This window comes from Arvicanthis niloticus, chromosome 20 (assembly GCF_011762505.2).
Source record: "Arvicanthis niloticus isolate mArvNil1 chromosome 20, mArvNil1.pat.X, whole genome shotgun sequence".
In the NCBI taxonomy this organism is placed as follows: Eukaryota; Metazoa; Chordata; class Mammalia; order Rodentia; family Muridae; genus Arvicanthis; species Arvicanthis niloticus.
In genome coordinates, this window is record NC_047677.1 from 23,139,449 (window position 1) to 23,155,113 (window position 15,665).

General features: G+C 42.4%; 1 protein-coding gene across 7 annotated transcripts in view; it reads left to right on the forward strand.

Annotated features, from left to right (window-relative positions):
- Window positions 1–15,665, forward strand: part of LOC117724966 (amine sulfotransferase-like) — a 77,905-nt gene that overhangs the window by 42,012 nt on the left and 20,228 nt on the right. For 4 of the 7 annotated variants that reach the window (XM_076917046.1, XM_076917047.1, XM_076917043.1 and 1 more), the window contains one exon: window positions 11,612–11,798. In XM_076917046.1, the coding sequence (XP_076773161.1) occupies window positions 11,612–11,798 (187 nt within the window). Of the gene's footprint in view, window positions 1–11,611; window positions 11,799–11,895; window positions 11,941–14,268; window positions 14,566–15,665 lie in introns of those variants that run through there. The other 3 variants (XR_013105440.1, XM_076917045.1, XM_076917044.1) reach the window with 3 other exon arrangements.

Genomic DNA, 15,665 nt, shown 5'->3' on the forward strand with positions numbered 1-15,665 from the left:
TCTCAGCCTGTTTATCTTTTGAGTATAGGAAGGCTACTGATTTGTTTGAGATGATTTTATATCCAGCCACTTTACTAAAGTTGTTTATCAGGTTTAAGAGTTCTCTGGTGGAAGTTTTAGAGTCACTTAAGTATACTATCATATCATCTGCAAATAGTGAAATTTTGATTTCTTCCTTTCCTATTTGTATCCCTTTGACTTCCTTTTGTTGTCCAAGAGTGTAATGGTAGCTTCATTACCAAGAACATAATGGTAGCTTCATAGAACAAATTGGGAAGTGTTCCTTCTGTTTCTATTCTGTGGAATAGTTTGAAGAGAATTGGTATTAGGTCTTCCTTGAAGGTTTGAAAGAATTCTGCACTGAAAACATCTGGCCCAGACATTTTTTGGTGGGGAGATTTTTAATGACTGCTTCTATTTTTTAAGGGGTTATGCAACTGTTTAGAAGGCTTATCTGCTCCTCGTTTAACTTTGGTACCTGGTATCTATCTAGAAAATTATCCATTTCATCCAGATTTTCCAATTTTGTTGAGTATAGGCCTTTGTAGTAGGATCTGACAATTTTTTAAAAATTTCCTCTGTTTCTGTTTTTATGTCTCCCTTTTCAGTTCTAATTTTATTAATTTGAATACTGTCTCTTTGCACTTTGGTTAGTCTGGGTAAGGGTTTGTCTATCTTGTTGATTTTCTCAAGAACCATTTCATGGTTTTGTTGATATTTTGTATAGTTCTTTCTGTTTCAACTTGGTTGATTTCAGCCCTGAGTTTGATTATTTCCTGCCATCTACTCCTCTTGGGTATATTAGCTTCTTTTTGTTCTAATGCTTTCAGGTTTGCTGTCAGGTTATTAATGTATGCTCTTTCCATTTTCTTTTTGTGGGTACTTAGAGCTATGATTTTTCCTCTTAGTACTGCTTTCATGGAGTCCCACAAATTTTGATATGATGTGTCCTCATTTTCATTTAAATCTAAAAAGTCTTTAATTTCTTTCTTTATTTCTTCCTTGACCACGTTATCATTGAGTAGAGCATTGTTCAGTTTCCACGTGTATGTGGGCTTTCCGTTAGTTTTGTCCATGTCAAAGATGAGTCTTAGTCCATGGTGGTCAGATAGGGTACAAGGGATTATTTCAATCTTTTTGTATCTGTTGAGGCCTGTTTTGTGACCAATTATATGGTCTGTTTTGGAGGAGGTACCATGAGGTGCTGAGAAGAAGGTATATTCTTCTGTTTTAGGATGAAATGTTCTAAGACATCAGTTAAGTTCAATTGGTTCATAACTTCTGTTAATTTCATTGTGTCTTGGTTTCCATGATCTGTCCAGAACTGAGAGTGGGGTGTTGAAATCTCCCACTATTATTGTGTAGGGTGCAATGTATGCTTTAAGCTATTTCTTTTATGTATGTGGGTGCCCTTGCATTTGGGGCATAGATGTTGAGAATTGCGAGTTCCTCTTGGTACATTTTTCCTTTGATGAATATGAAGTGTTCTTCTTTATCTTTTTTGATTACTTCTGGTTGAAAAATGATTTTATTTAATATTAGAATCACTACTCCAGCTTGTTTCTTGGGACCATTTGCTTGGAAGATTGTTTTCCAACCTTTTACTCTGAGGTGGTGTCTGTCTTTTTCACAAAGGTGTGTTTACTGAATGCAGCAAAATGTTGGGTCCTGCTTACATATCCAGTCTGATAGTCTATATCTTTTTATTGGAGAATTGAGTCCACTGATATTAAGAGGTATTAAGGGAAAATGAGTGTTGTTTCCTGTTATTTTTGTTATTGGCAGTGGAGATATGTTTGTGTAGCTACGTTCTTTTTTGGTTTTTGGAAGATTACTTTCTTGCTTTTTCTAGGTTGTAGTTTCCCTCCTTATGTTGGAGTTTTCCACCAATTATCCTTTGAAGTGCTGTATTTGTGTTGAGATACTGTGTAAATTTGGATTTGTCATGGAATATTTTGGTTTCTCCATCAATAATGATTGAGAGTTTTGCTGGGTATAGTAGTCTGGGCTGGCATTTGTGTTCTCTTAGGGTCTGTATGATATCGGTCCAGGATCTTCTGGTTTTTATAGTTTCTGGTGAGAAGTCTGGTGTAATTCTTATAAATCTGCCTTTATATGTTACTTTGCCTTTTTCCCTCACTGCTTTTAGTATTTTTTCTTTGTTTTGTATATTTGATGTTTTGACTATTATGTGGTGGGAAGTATTTCTTTTCTGGTCTAAACTATTTGGAGTTCTGTAGGCTTCTTGTATATTTATGGACTTCTCTTTCTTTAGGTTAGGAAAGTTTTCCTCTATAATTTTGTTGAGGATATTTACTGGTCCTTTAAGTTGGGAGTCTTCACCTTCATCTATACCTATTATCCTTAGGTTCGGTCTTCTCATTGTGTCCTAGATTTCCTGGATGTTTTGTGTTAGGAGCTTTTTACATTTCACATTTTCTTTGACCGTTGTGTCAATGTTTTCCATGGTATCTTCTGCGCATGAGATTCTCTCTTCTATCTCTTGTATTCTGTTGGTGATGCTTGCGTCTATGACTCCTGATCTTTTTCCTAGGTTTTCTATCTCCAGGGTAGTCTCCCTTTGAGATTTCTTTATTGTTTCTACTTCCATTTTTAGATCCTGGATGGTTTTGTATAATTCCTTCTCCTGTTTGGTTGTGTTTTCTTGCATTTCTTTAAGGGCCTCTACCTGTTTACCTGCATTCTCCTCAAATTCTTTGAGAGTGTTGTTTATGTCTTTTTTAAAGTTCCTCCATCATCATCATGAGAAGTAATTTTAATTCTGAGTCCTGCTTTTCTGGTGTGATGTGGTGTTCAGGACTTGCCATGGTGGGGGAACTAGGTTCTGGTGATGCCAAGTGACTTTGGTTTCTGTTGTTTATGTTCCTGTGCTTGCCTTTCGACATTTGGTTAGCTCTAGTGCTACTCTCTCTCACTGGTTCTGACTGCGGACTGTCTTTCCAGTTATCTTGCTTGTGTTAGAACTCCTCAGGGTCCAGATGTCTCTGTGATCCTGTGATCCTGCGCTCCAGCTGCTCTGAGTGCAGTGTCTTCTCTAGGATGTCTCAGGGTAAGGTGACTGCTGCTCTGGGTTCCGTGGCTCCTCTAGGATGACTCTGGGTATGGTGTCCCCTGCTCTGAGGTCGGTGGCCTCTCTAGGATGTTTCAGGATATGGTTTCCACCAGGGTGCAGACCCACAGTGTGTCTGCCTCTCTGAGGACACTGACCACTCTGGGTTGACTCTGGATGCAATTTCTACAAGGGTACAGACTCGCTGGATGCCTGTTCCTGCCACTGGGATCCGAGAGGGGTTGAAGGGGAGTGGAATTCCACAAGGGCAGAGTTTCAGTACTGGGGGGGGGCGGTCCTGAGAGCTTCCTACTCCCAGCTGTGGTTTTGGTGCATAGGGCAGTGCGCAGCTGGCCCTACCTGCCTCCATGAGGACACTGGCCTCTCAGAGATGTCTCAGGATACAGTTTCCACAAGGGTGTAGACCCTCTGGGTGTCTGCCTCCCTTAGGACACTGGCCTCCCAGGGATGTCTCAGGATACAGTCTCCCCAAGGGTGCAGACTCTGCTGGGTGTCTGCTCTCGCTACTGGGATGGATCAGGAGAGGAGCAGAAGGGGGGTAGAGTTCCGCAGGGGCAGGGTTGGGTACCTGTGGAGGGGTCCTGCGAGCTTCCTACTCCCAGCTGTGGGTCTGGTGCATAGGGCAGTGTGCCACTGGCCTTACGTGTCTCCCTGAGGGCACTGGGCTTCCAGGGATGGATCAGGATACAATCTCCCCAAGGGTGCAATCTCCCGCTGGGTGTCTGATCCTGTTACTGGGATGGATCCAGAGAACTAACTAAGTTATTCTTACAAAGCCTTTCTGTTACCAGGGGTTCTAAAAACATCTATCTAGCAGGATGTTGTCTAAATCTAGAGATCAGGAGGAAGGGTTATAAGGTGGGTTGCTATGAGGCCTTGTTTGAAGTTCTGAGAACTGACAAGTGAATCATGGAAGGTAAGCAGAAAGAAGAATAGTAGATTGGAGAACCAAGGGTGAATGTTTGCCAAGAGTAAGGCCTTGCCATGGCTTCCCACATCTCCCCCTTCCCTGTATAATAGAGCACTGAAAGTATGGAGGGGAAAGTAGAGTCCTGATCCCCTTAGAGTTTCGGGCATTGTGCTGAAGGGCTGAGCACTCCTTGGCTGGGGAGGCCAAGCCCCAGCTTCCTGGGTGCTTTTTCAAGGGGATGGGAAGAGTGACTTACACCAACCCATTTGCAATCAGGCATGCTTCTCAGGATACCGTCTTTGAGCGCAAAGGAAGAGGTATCCCTGCAGTACTTTGTCTCGCACTCTCCAGCATCTCCCTTTACAGAAGAGGATCAATGGTAGGACATTCCACAAAGGCAGCTGCTCTAGGGAATTTTGGGGGGTTTGAATTTTTTTTTTATTTTTTGAGACAGGGTTTCTCTGTGTAGTCCAGGCTGTCCTGAAACTCACTCTGTAGACCAGGCTGGCCTCGAACTCAGAAATCCACCTGCCTCTGCCTCCCAAGTGCTGGGATTAAAGGCGTGTGCCACCACTGCCTGGCTGGGGTTTGAACTTTGAAGCACTGCATCGAAGCTGGTGCTTGACAAGTTCTGGAGTGGGTTCATCATCAGAGTCCAATTTTAGGTAATGGACCTGGAGTGGCTTGGCCTCCAGGTTATCTACCTGGATCTCTATGAGAATAATAATGTGAGAGAAGGCCCAGGGGCCAAAAGAAATGAGCAAGAGAAGGCCAATGAGAGGTCAAGGATAGAAGGCAGCAAGGTAGAAAGCCAAAGCAAGGTAGAGAGCGTGTTCTTATACCAGCTCTCGCTCTTTTTTTCTCTCTTTTCTCTAAGCCCTCTCCACCTCTGCAATGCTATCTTTTACTTCCCCTAATTTATCTGCAAAGAAGCAGCACTTTTCCTTTAAAGTGGCACAGAGTCCTTTCTGTTGAAGGAGCAAGAGATCTAGGCCTCATGTTTTCTAGAGGACAACTTTAGCTAAAGAGGAAAGTGACTCACTAAGGGCTTCAATGCTTTACTGTAGCTCTCTGACATCTTGATCAATGGTGGCACTAAGCTCAGAGTAGTAGTGGTTGGGGAGGACAAGGGAGGAAATTCCAGTTCCAGGGCCCACCTCCCCCAGCCCCAAGATGACTGCAATGGTCACTGCAATGATGGGCTCTCGCTTTTGTCAGAGGAAAACTTCATCGTGTCTTGAGGGTGAGGTCCAGGAAAGGCGCTCCTCTTGGTTCCATAAGTGGAAAAGTCATCTGAGGAGTAATAAGCTAACCACAGGAGAACCTGTACAAAAGATCTTTTGAAGCCTTAAAGGTAGTAAGGTGTATACATGGAGTGAGTCCAGAGAAGCAGGGCTACCACGTATCCTCAAGGGAATAAGGTAAAAGTCACCTGTAAGGTTAAATAAAAGAGGTTTGAGTAAAAGACCAAAACTGGATTAGATCCTCTGGTGACAGAAGTTTTATGCAGGATTTCTCTGATGAGTTTGCTGCGAAGAGATGATGGATGTTAGTCAATGGTCGTAAATCTGCAACCTGGTGGCCTATCCAGATTGAACCGGGATGGCAGGCTCTGGAGGCTCTGGAGGCCCCACTGGGCCTGGGACCTTGACAGGAGGGGTGCTCTCCAAGGTGGCTCTGAGAGTGGGCTTTGACCACATCTGCTTAGACAGTGTCAAGTACCTGATGCTCAACTTTGGAACCTTCAAAACAGTGCATTGCTGGCAGCTCCTTCTGCCCTGCGACAATTTGTGGGTGCCAGGCACAGCAAACACACAGTCATAGCATATAAAAATGCCATCTATGTGTTTGGTGGAGACAATAGAAAGACAGTGCTCAATGATCTTCTGCGTCTTAGGGAGGACAGAAACCTCCCATAGGGCAGAAGGGCAAATGCTTGCTAGATCTCCCACATTTTGATGTGAAGGATTACTCCTGGCTGGAAGGGGGTGAATCAATTTGCTTAACCAAATGTTCTGGAAGCTATCTAAGGCCATCATTAGCCTGATCATAAATGCAAGCAGAAACTCGTCCCCATATGAGGACAGGATCAGGCCCATTCCATTTATTGGTAAGTGGGTCTTTCCACATCACTGTGGCATGAGTCTCCTTGGTGTTGGCATGCCAAAATCGATCATCTGTAGAGTGGCCCCCACTGTCAAGTGTGAGAAAATTGAAAATGAAGAGGGCATGTGGGAGGCAATTATGAGGGGTAGGTGCAGCGAGTAGGGGAGGGGAGGAATGGCCAAGTTTAGTGAGCATGGCTTTAAGGGTCTGATGAGCTCTTTCCACAATACCTTGACCTTGTGGGTTATAGGGGATACCAGTGATGTGTTTAATGCCAAGTTTGGCACAGAAGGTTTTAAAGCTAGATTCTGTGTAGCCAGGGCCATTATCTGTTTTTATGATCTTAGGTCAATCCGTGACTGCTAAACAATTTATAACATGAGAAATAGCATGTTTGGAAGTCTCTTCAGTGAGGGGGGGAGGCATAAATGAAGCCACTGTAGGTGTCAATAGACACATGAACATACTGGAGCTTCCCAAAACTAGGTACGTGTGTCACATCCATCTGCCATAAGTCATTTGGGAGCAGACCTCTGGGAATAACCTCCAAATGTGCAACTGGGTGAAAAGGAATACAAGCCTGGAAGGTCTTAACAATAGCTTGAGCCTGTTCATGGGTGATTTTTAAAGAGTACCCGAAGAGAATGTACATTGAGGTGATGGAGGAAGTGAGCCTGTCTTGCAAGCTCAAAAGGATCAGGGCGAGAGGTGAGGTAAATATAATGTCTGGTAGCCAGATCAGCAAGGGTATTTCCCTCAGAAAATGGTCTAGGGAGGCCGGAATGAGTACAAAAGTGGCCAACAAAGAAGGGGAGTGTGTGAGAATGAATCAGGGTCTGTATTTGTAGAAATAAGGGCGAAGCCCCTGAGGAAACTTTAATATAGTGGACAGTCTCAAGGAGAGGTAAGAAGTGGGCAAAATAAGAACTATCTGTATAAATGTTGAGAGCCTTGTGGGGAAAAGCAAAAAAAAACTTGTAATATGGCATATAACTCAACTAGTTGGGCAGAAAAATAAGGGATCTGGAAGGTATGAGGGTCATTATCTACAACATAGGCAGCAATACCATTGGCAGAACCATCAGTAAAGACAAGTTGCATTTATTTTAATGGCTCTAATAAGGTCTTTTTTGGAAAAACAAAGGGATGGATATGAGAGAACTGGAGTAAGGGATCTCCAGTAATGGTTATCGATGGTGCCTGAAAATTGAGCAAAAGCAATGCCCCAATTGTCTGAGGACTAAAAAATCCAGTCAACCTGTTCAGTAGTGAAAGGGACAATGATAGAATTGGGGTCCTTAGCAAAGTACATGCAGGAGAGTTTGCATCCCCTGGAGATCAATTGGGCAACCAGGGAGGAATAGGTAACAAGAACCTTGGAGGGGGAAGAGGGGAGAGAGACCCCAAAAAGGAGGGACCCTATCTTGGAGTGGGGGATAACAGGGCTCTGCCAAAATGCTCCAAGAGGGGAGTGAGGAGTAGCACAAACAACAAAAAACAGGGAAAGCTTATTATGAATTTGGGCAGAAGTCTGGGAATTTATGGCATTTTCTATTTTTTGAAGTGAGGAGTGGGCCTCAATGGTGAGCTCTTGAGGGGATAAAGGATGTGAATCTCCTTTGAGTAGATCATAAAGAGGAAGCATTGTATCAGGGGAGATCTTAAGATAAAGATGTAAAAATTGAAGATTACCTAGAAGCCTTTGGAAATCATGTAAGGTCTTGAGGGATGAGATTTGGAGCAGGAGCTCTACCCTAACCCTGCCAGAGAGAAGCTCATATCCCAGATAACTAAAGGGTATAGAAAGCTGTATGTTTTTCTGGAGCCGCCTTACAATTTGCTGTTGAAAGGGCATACTGTAATTGTTGGAAGCAAGTTAAAAGATGAGTTTGGGACTCAGTTGCCAAGAGGATATCTGTAGTTGCCTGCAACTACAGTTACCAGGTTCTCCTGAGACGAAGCCTGGGAATTAATAGGAAGGAGGGCGAGAGAAACGTGGGGCCAAGACAAAGTATTCTGATCAAGGCCTGAAGTTTAATAATTTGCTTTCACATATAAAGGGGAAGCCCCACCCCCCCAGAGTCTTTTCTCTGTTCAGCCCAGGGGCTGGGCAAGGAGATAGCAGTCCAGAAGGTGTCAAGGCTAGCTCAGCAGGCAGTCCATTCTTCTTAGCTCAGGTAGCAGGCTCCAAGGCACCAAGGCTGGTAATGCAATGCATCCCAGGTCTTACTATTGCTTGGTCTATTGTGATAAAAGACTTGCAGGCCTTCTCAGGCCTGGAGGGAGGGCACAGATATCATCTATGAAATGAAGGATATATACATCTGGCCAAGCATATCTGACAGGTTGTATAACTTGTCCCACAAATTTTTGGGCCAACGTGGGGCTATTGGCCATCCCCTGGGGGAGGACATGTCAATGGTAGCAGGATGTGGGGGCCTGAAAATTAGGCTGTGGTAGGCTGAAAGCAAAATGGGCAGTCATCAGGGTGTAAAGGAATGGTGAAAAAGCAATCTTTGAGGTCAATAATAACTTTGTGAAAACCCTGGGGGATGGCTAAAGGATTGGGGAGACCTGGTTGCAGGGGCCCCATAATCTATGACTTTATTTGTTGACAAAGATAGGGGTGTTCCATAGGGAATTAGAAGAAGGGATGATGTGTCCTGCTGCCAGCTGTTCCTGCACTAAGAGTGTGGCAGCCTCTAATTTCTCTTTTGTAAGGGGCCACTGATCAACCCAGATGGGGGAGGAAGACCTCCATTTTATTTTGTCTGCATATGGGGGTGCAGGAATGTCAATAGTCCCTATGGAAAAGGATATCCCAGACCAAAGTGATTTTTTTTTTTTTTTTTTTTTTTTTTTTTTTTTTTTTTAGGAAATCTCTACAGGAGCAGGGATCCCCTGAGAATGTTTGCCCAAGCCATGTCCTGGAGTGTAGCCCTGATTTATCATAAGACAAGTTACTGTATCATTCGGACTAAGCATGACAACTCCCATTCCTTCCAAAATGTCACAACCCCAAAGATTAATAGGCAAGTCAGGAATAACAAAGGGTGTGACCAGCCCAGAATGTCCTTCCTCATCCAACTAGCGAATGGCCTGAGAACTAACCATGGGATCCCTGGAGTGTCCAATTCCCTTGAGCTGTGTGGTGGAAGCAGTCAGAGGCCAACTGGGGGGCCAATGTTGCATTGATATTATAGTGGCATCTTCCCCTGAGTCCAAAAGGCCAGTGAAGGCTTTGTCATTAAGATAGAGTGTCATCGTGGGCTTAGCCCTGGATACTGGCTGGACCCCAAATGCCTCCTTAGATGGTGAGGCAGAATCTTCTCTATTCTTAAAATCTGCAGAAGCGTTGTCTTTGGGGGCTCTGAAGGTACAGAAGAATTTGCGCCAGGGTTTGGCCAGCAGGAACATATACTGGGGATTGAGTGACAGACACTAACAGTTTATATTCAAAAGAGAAATCAGGATCAAGAGTCCCAGGGTGAACACGAATGCCTTTAAGGGCAGCCAAAGCCTGTCCAATAATTATCCCAGAGAAACCAATAGAGAGAGGTCCGAACACCCCTGTGGGTAGAAGATGTGGACCCTCATCAGGAGCTAATATTGCAACAATGGTGGAACAGAGATCCAATCTGAGGCTATTTTTTGTGGCTTGCCAGAGGTCTGAAATGGATTTTGAATAGACAGGGAGGATAAGGAGTTAATGTCCCCCATGGGCTGTAATGTACCTGGGGAGTGGAGGCAGGGATGAACCCAATTGCTCCAGAGCTCATCTGAGAGTTGGGGGCCTGAGGTTGTTCCCTGATCCAGTTTTCTGACTCACAGGAGGGAAGTAGATTGCCCTGCAGGTCAGTGAGAGAATGGCACTCATTAGCCCAATGGAGCCCGAGCTTACAATGGGGACAAACGTAGCGGGGTGTAGACGGTTAGTAAGAGGAGTGGTTAGTAAGAGGAGTGCTAGATGGAGGGGCAGATGGCGGGGGGTGGGGGGGCCTAGGGGTTACAGCTGGTCTGGGGTGAGGACACTCCCGAGCGAAGTGGCCAGGCTGGCTGCACCTGAAGCATGTTTTATTAGGCCACCCTTGTATGCCCACCCTCTGGAGGGCAGCCCTGATAGCCAGTCCTATCATATGGCTAGAGCCTATCCCTGAACAAAGGCGGACATAATCAGAAAGAGTACTCTTGCCATGATGTCTCAGGGCATCCTGACAAGCTGGGTTAGCATTTTCAAATGCAAGTTGTTTAATGAAAGGTCTATTGTCTTCCTGAGGCCCTAGGAGGTGGTGAGCTCTCTTCTCAAGCAGCTAACAAAACTACTAAAAGGTTTCTCAGGACCCTGTCTGATCTTAGTCAATGCTCCTGAAGCAGTATTCCTAGGCGGGAGTTTCCTCCAAGCTCCCACTGCCACTTGGTGAACCTGAGCCAAGAGACAAGGTGCATAACATCTCTGGGCATTGTGGGTATTGTAAGGTGGTTCACCCATAAGTTTGGCAGCTGTCCAATCACGAGTATCAGGGTTTTTGGTATTCTGAAGGGCCAGGTTACGATACAGGATGACCGTTCATTAAAATGATACATAAAATTCCAGAATACAAATTTGTCTCGCATGTCCTATTTATATAATTACTGTATAATATTGAGTACAATAAGGTTTTTCCTTCCTTTTGATATCTGGAAGTTTGAATACAACAAATTGAAACTCGCCTTTTAAGGTTATTTACCTATACAGTATCTTTTCAAATAAATTTTATGATTTTTTTCCCCATTTTTAAAATGAGATTTTAAGAAGCACTGTACTGAATGTAGATTGTTTTATAGGTAATCTTAAAATTACTGTTTCACACTCTTAACATCAAACATTTGTCTGCTTTATTTGTTTTTATTGAGCAATATTTGGTTAATTTCTGACTGTCTTTGTTAATTTTGATGTTAAGATTATTGATCTTTTTTAATGCAGTGCTGATGCAGTTCCCTCACTAATTTATCATTGTATTGGTGTGGTTTTGATTTTGTACTCTAAATTACTGTAAAATGTCATTGTTATTTTGTTAGCATTTTCTGCATTGAAATACACCAGACTTGCAGATTCTTTATTTCCTGTTATTGGCCAATTATTCTGTTCCTTATATATTTCCAGGATTGTATAAGTAGAGGAAGGAAAGTTTGAGTTATTCCCAATGTCAACTGAAAAATCTTTATGTTTTTCTACTGTGTATGATTTCATGTATAGATATTTTACATGTAGCCTTTTGTGTTTGAAGTATATTCTTTCTATTGCTGTTTGCTGTGTTTTACTGAAAGTTTTTATTTCTAAATCAATACAAATAATCATATTAGGTTTTTGTCCTGGGATTTATATAATCCCTATTCACAAATTTGCTTATGTTGAGCCACCTTTGCATTCCTAGAAGGAATCTTACACCATTGTGTCTCATGTTTGACTGTAACTCATATGTCCACTATAAGGTCAGTAATTTCTCAACTCATGACTATTTCAGGACCTCAGAAGCTCAGTGCTTAAAATTTGCAACTTTCTGGAGAAAGAACTAAGTGAAGAAGATGTGGATGCTGTTGTGAGACAAGCTACCTTTCAGAACATGAAATCTGACCCAGTAGCAAATTACAATTATATTATGAATAAAGAAGTCGGGGTGAGAAACAATGATGGCTATTTTCTACGCAAAGGTGAGACTCAATGATTTGTTCTAATGAAAGTACATAAACCTACCCAGAGTCTGTTTCCTCAGAGCAATAACACTGGGCTTCCAATTTTTTCTCCAAGTGACAAAGACACTGGGAACCTTGAGAACATAAAAATATTTCAATGGTAAGAGAACAAGGAGTTTTTCAGGAATTCGATAGTAGTTTATTAAGAAAAAAGATATTTTTAGTTATTTAGTAAGTGTGGGTCTCCATCCATCTAGCTCATATGACTCAACTCCTTTAAGGTATATCAGTAATATTGACCTACCCAGTGGATATCTTAGAAGAGACAGTTATAAATTGTGTTATTTTATTTTGAAAAAAACATCAAACTACTTAGTCCAGGCTGGCATTATAGTATGACAATATGTGATGTAGCTCAGTGTAGCCTGGAACTTTATTTCTTCCTGCCTATAGCTTGTATAAGGGTTCATAGTTCACTGAAGAATGATACCCCAAACTGAAGTAGTATGCAAAAGAAAAGAGCTTTTTCTACAGAAGTCCAGCATGCTGGTGTTTCCTATTACCAAGTTGGAAACACCACACTGAACCCATAAGCCCAATTTAAAGCACATTAAGAGAATTCTGGGGAAGGGTAGGTGGCCTCTATCTTAATTGTTGGCTCTATCTCTAGTGACATTCCAGAACCATTGTTGGGGTATGGGGGGCTGGAAACTGTTGCTGAGGAAGTCTGGAAACTGCTACTGACCCACTGTTTTTGCCTCAGGCCAGGTAGCAGGGCAGATTCTGAGTCCTGGACTTGCATGGACTTGCCTGGTCTTACCCAGTACTTGGAAACAGAGATTTAGGCCTAGTCTCCTGAACTGCCAATTTGAAAACTGTCATGAAGTCAGCCTAGCCTGTCACACTTGCAAGTTTTGTGTAGTGCATGTGGGACCTTGTTACCAGACATGTATAAGAATGGAAAGTGTGAATGAGATCAAATCTGAAGAATCTCAGAGTTGAGAACATCAGGAGTAGAACCATTCCTTACCTGCCACTATCTGCTCTGGAACAAGTAACTAGGACACCCCACTGGGTCAAGTAGCATTAATACCTGGATTTCCCCATGCTAATGAGGTATCTAGATAGCCCCTGAGCAGTCAGTGAGCTTTCTTTCCTGGGCATTCCTTCTGGCAAAAGGCATTTAATACATGGTTTACCCTGAATAAAGTGTATGCATTCACATTCACTATCAAATAAACCAGTATGAACAAGCAAGGCTTGTATCCTCAATAAAGATCAACTGGAGGTTGGGGAAGGCCTTTGTCTTAAAGATCTGGACCTAAAACTCACTAGGAAGTCATTCTCTTTTCTAGCCTCTTGTTATTCTCTGCACGCAGTCTGAATCAGACTGGGTTCTGCCAGTCCAGGGCTCTGCCTTTCCCTTCTCTGGCTGGTGCTAAGACATCTGGAAGGAATGGTAGACCTTTGGGTACATCTCTCCTCCCCCCCTCCACTCCTCTACCCCAGGTTCCTGTCTGTCTATCTGTCTGTCTGCCTGTCTGTCTGTCTGTCTGTCATCTGTCTTCTTCTTCCTCCTCCTCCTCCTCCTCCTCCTCCTCCTCCTCCTCCTCCTCCTCCTCCTCCTCCTCCTCCTCTTCTTCTTCTTCTTCTTCTTCTTCTTCTTCTTCCTGGATATTTTATTTATTTACAGTACAGATGTCATCCTCTTTTCCCATTTCCCCTCCCTAGAACCCCCTATCATATACCCCCTTTCTTTAAGGCTTTATACCACTTTGATTACATACATGTAATAAGGCCAGTTCTAGGATGATGTTCTAGCAAGACAATAGATGCAAATAGTCAAGGAACAAGCAGTATAATAAACACAAATAGTCAAAGAAAAAGCAAGTCATTAATCCTAGTTACATGAACACTCCCATGATCACTGTTTCTAAAGGCTTATCAGGATAACCAAAGTATCTGAGCCTATTTTCCTATCCTAGCCCAAAGTCATTTTCATGTCTGAAGCACACTTTCTTGTATCAGTCTAAAATCTAGAATCCTGTCTGAAATTACTTCTTTGTTCTCGCCTAATATTTAGATTGCTTCCTGAAATTACTTTTGTTGTAGCCTATGACTTATACTCCCACCTGAAATTACTTCTTTGGTCTAGTTTAATGTCAGATTCCTTCTTGAAGCCTACTTCCTTGTCCTTGGTCAATGTCATATTCCTGTCAAGCAGCCCCTTTCCTTGTCCTTGGCCCATGTCACCTTCTTGCCAAGCAGCCCCAAAGGCTCTCCACCTTTTTTTATTTCATTAACAAGACTGAGCCTGTCTTAGGTTGTTCTGACAAGAATGCCTTCCTTACCTGTCATGGAATATGCATTATCAAATGCAATGCACTTTTGTCTTAGGTTGGTAAGGCTACTCTCAGAATCTTACCTGTCCTTGGCTTGCCAGTCTGTTCTTTTAATAACTTTGTCTGGGGGGGGGGTCTATTTTCAGGTTTAAGCCATGTACTTTGGCTGCCAACATGTTGATGTTGTTAAAGATAAGCTTTAACATGATGGGCAGGAATAAAAGTATTCCCAGGAGAAGAAAGGCTAGCCTGATCAAGATATATATGTCATTCCTGAGGTTTGCCCAAAATGGAAATACTGAGCTCAAGCCATGGATAATTTTATCAGGATTATCTGCAGCATCAAAGGTCAACAGAGCAGCATTCTTTAAATTCATAATCCCATTTTGCAAAGTTAACACATCCAGAGAGGTCTTAGGATTAAACCAAATATACTACAGGTATCTTTAAACTTTTTTCTAATTATAATGACAACCATTGTGAATTTTAAAAGTAACACTATTCCAATAATATTTGTCATAACACTTGGGATGGTCCTAACTCTTGAACCCTGAACCTCCTTCAGATAATTTGAATGGGTTATAGAGCATCACTTGTTGTTTCAGATACCTATATAAATCATTTTGTATACTCAATACATTAGTAACTTTTTTTGCTAGATGATTAACAAAAGTAGTTGTGTTAACTCCTTGTGTCAATGCTATTGAAGAAGCAGTGGTACTAGTAATTAATGAAATTAAAGCTGTTATGGCAGCAATAATCAACCCTGCTACCCTCTTGCTTCTTTTTAAAGCACAACTTACTTCTTCCAGCACTTTCACACTTTTTTTTTTTCTTCAGAGAATCAAGGTTTTCTAATCCTTAGGGCAGTGAGACAAAAGCTGGTTGATAGATTTCATAACAGCCATGCCAGGTTTCAATACACTGACATAATTGGAAATTATACAGTTAATGAAACTTAACAATAAATTCTGTAGAAGAGACAAAACCAACTTTAGCTGGACAATTAAAAGAACCTTAAGACGTGCATTAACCCTTGTTTGGAATCCAAATCCTGTCCCAACATTATCTCTTGCTGTCCTAACATCATAGCAAGCTACAACTAGCTTCCAAATATGTTCCTGACAAAGTACAGATCTAGTCTTCCAAAAGTAGACTGTTATTTTCCATATTGGATTGATTTCCAGATCAGTACATGATTGAGTCCTAATAGCTGGGCACCTTTAAGAAGAATACAAGAAACACTTTCTCTTTTTGATTCTCTATATCACAAAGACTAAAACCTTGAGGAAAGGCATCTTGCCCCATCTGGGATAGTCAAGCAAAGGTGGGTCAGAAACATATGTCCAATACAGCTCCCCAGTCACCCTCGTCAGGTCACACAGCAAGCTCACAGGTCAGCATCGTTCTTTGTTTCAGCAACAGTATGTCTCACCAATCTTTTTAAAGTTCCATGGGCCTCTTTCACAATACCTTGTCCTTGAGGATTATATAAAATCCCCATAATAAATTGCTGACAAAAAGTCTTGACTGCTCTACTACA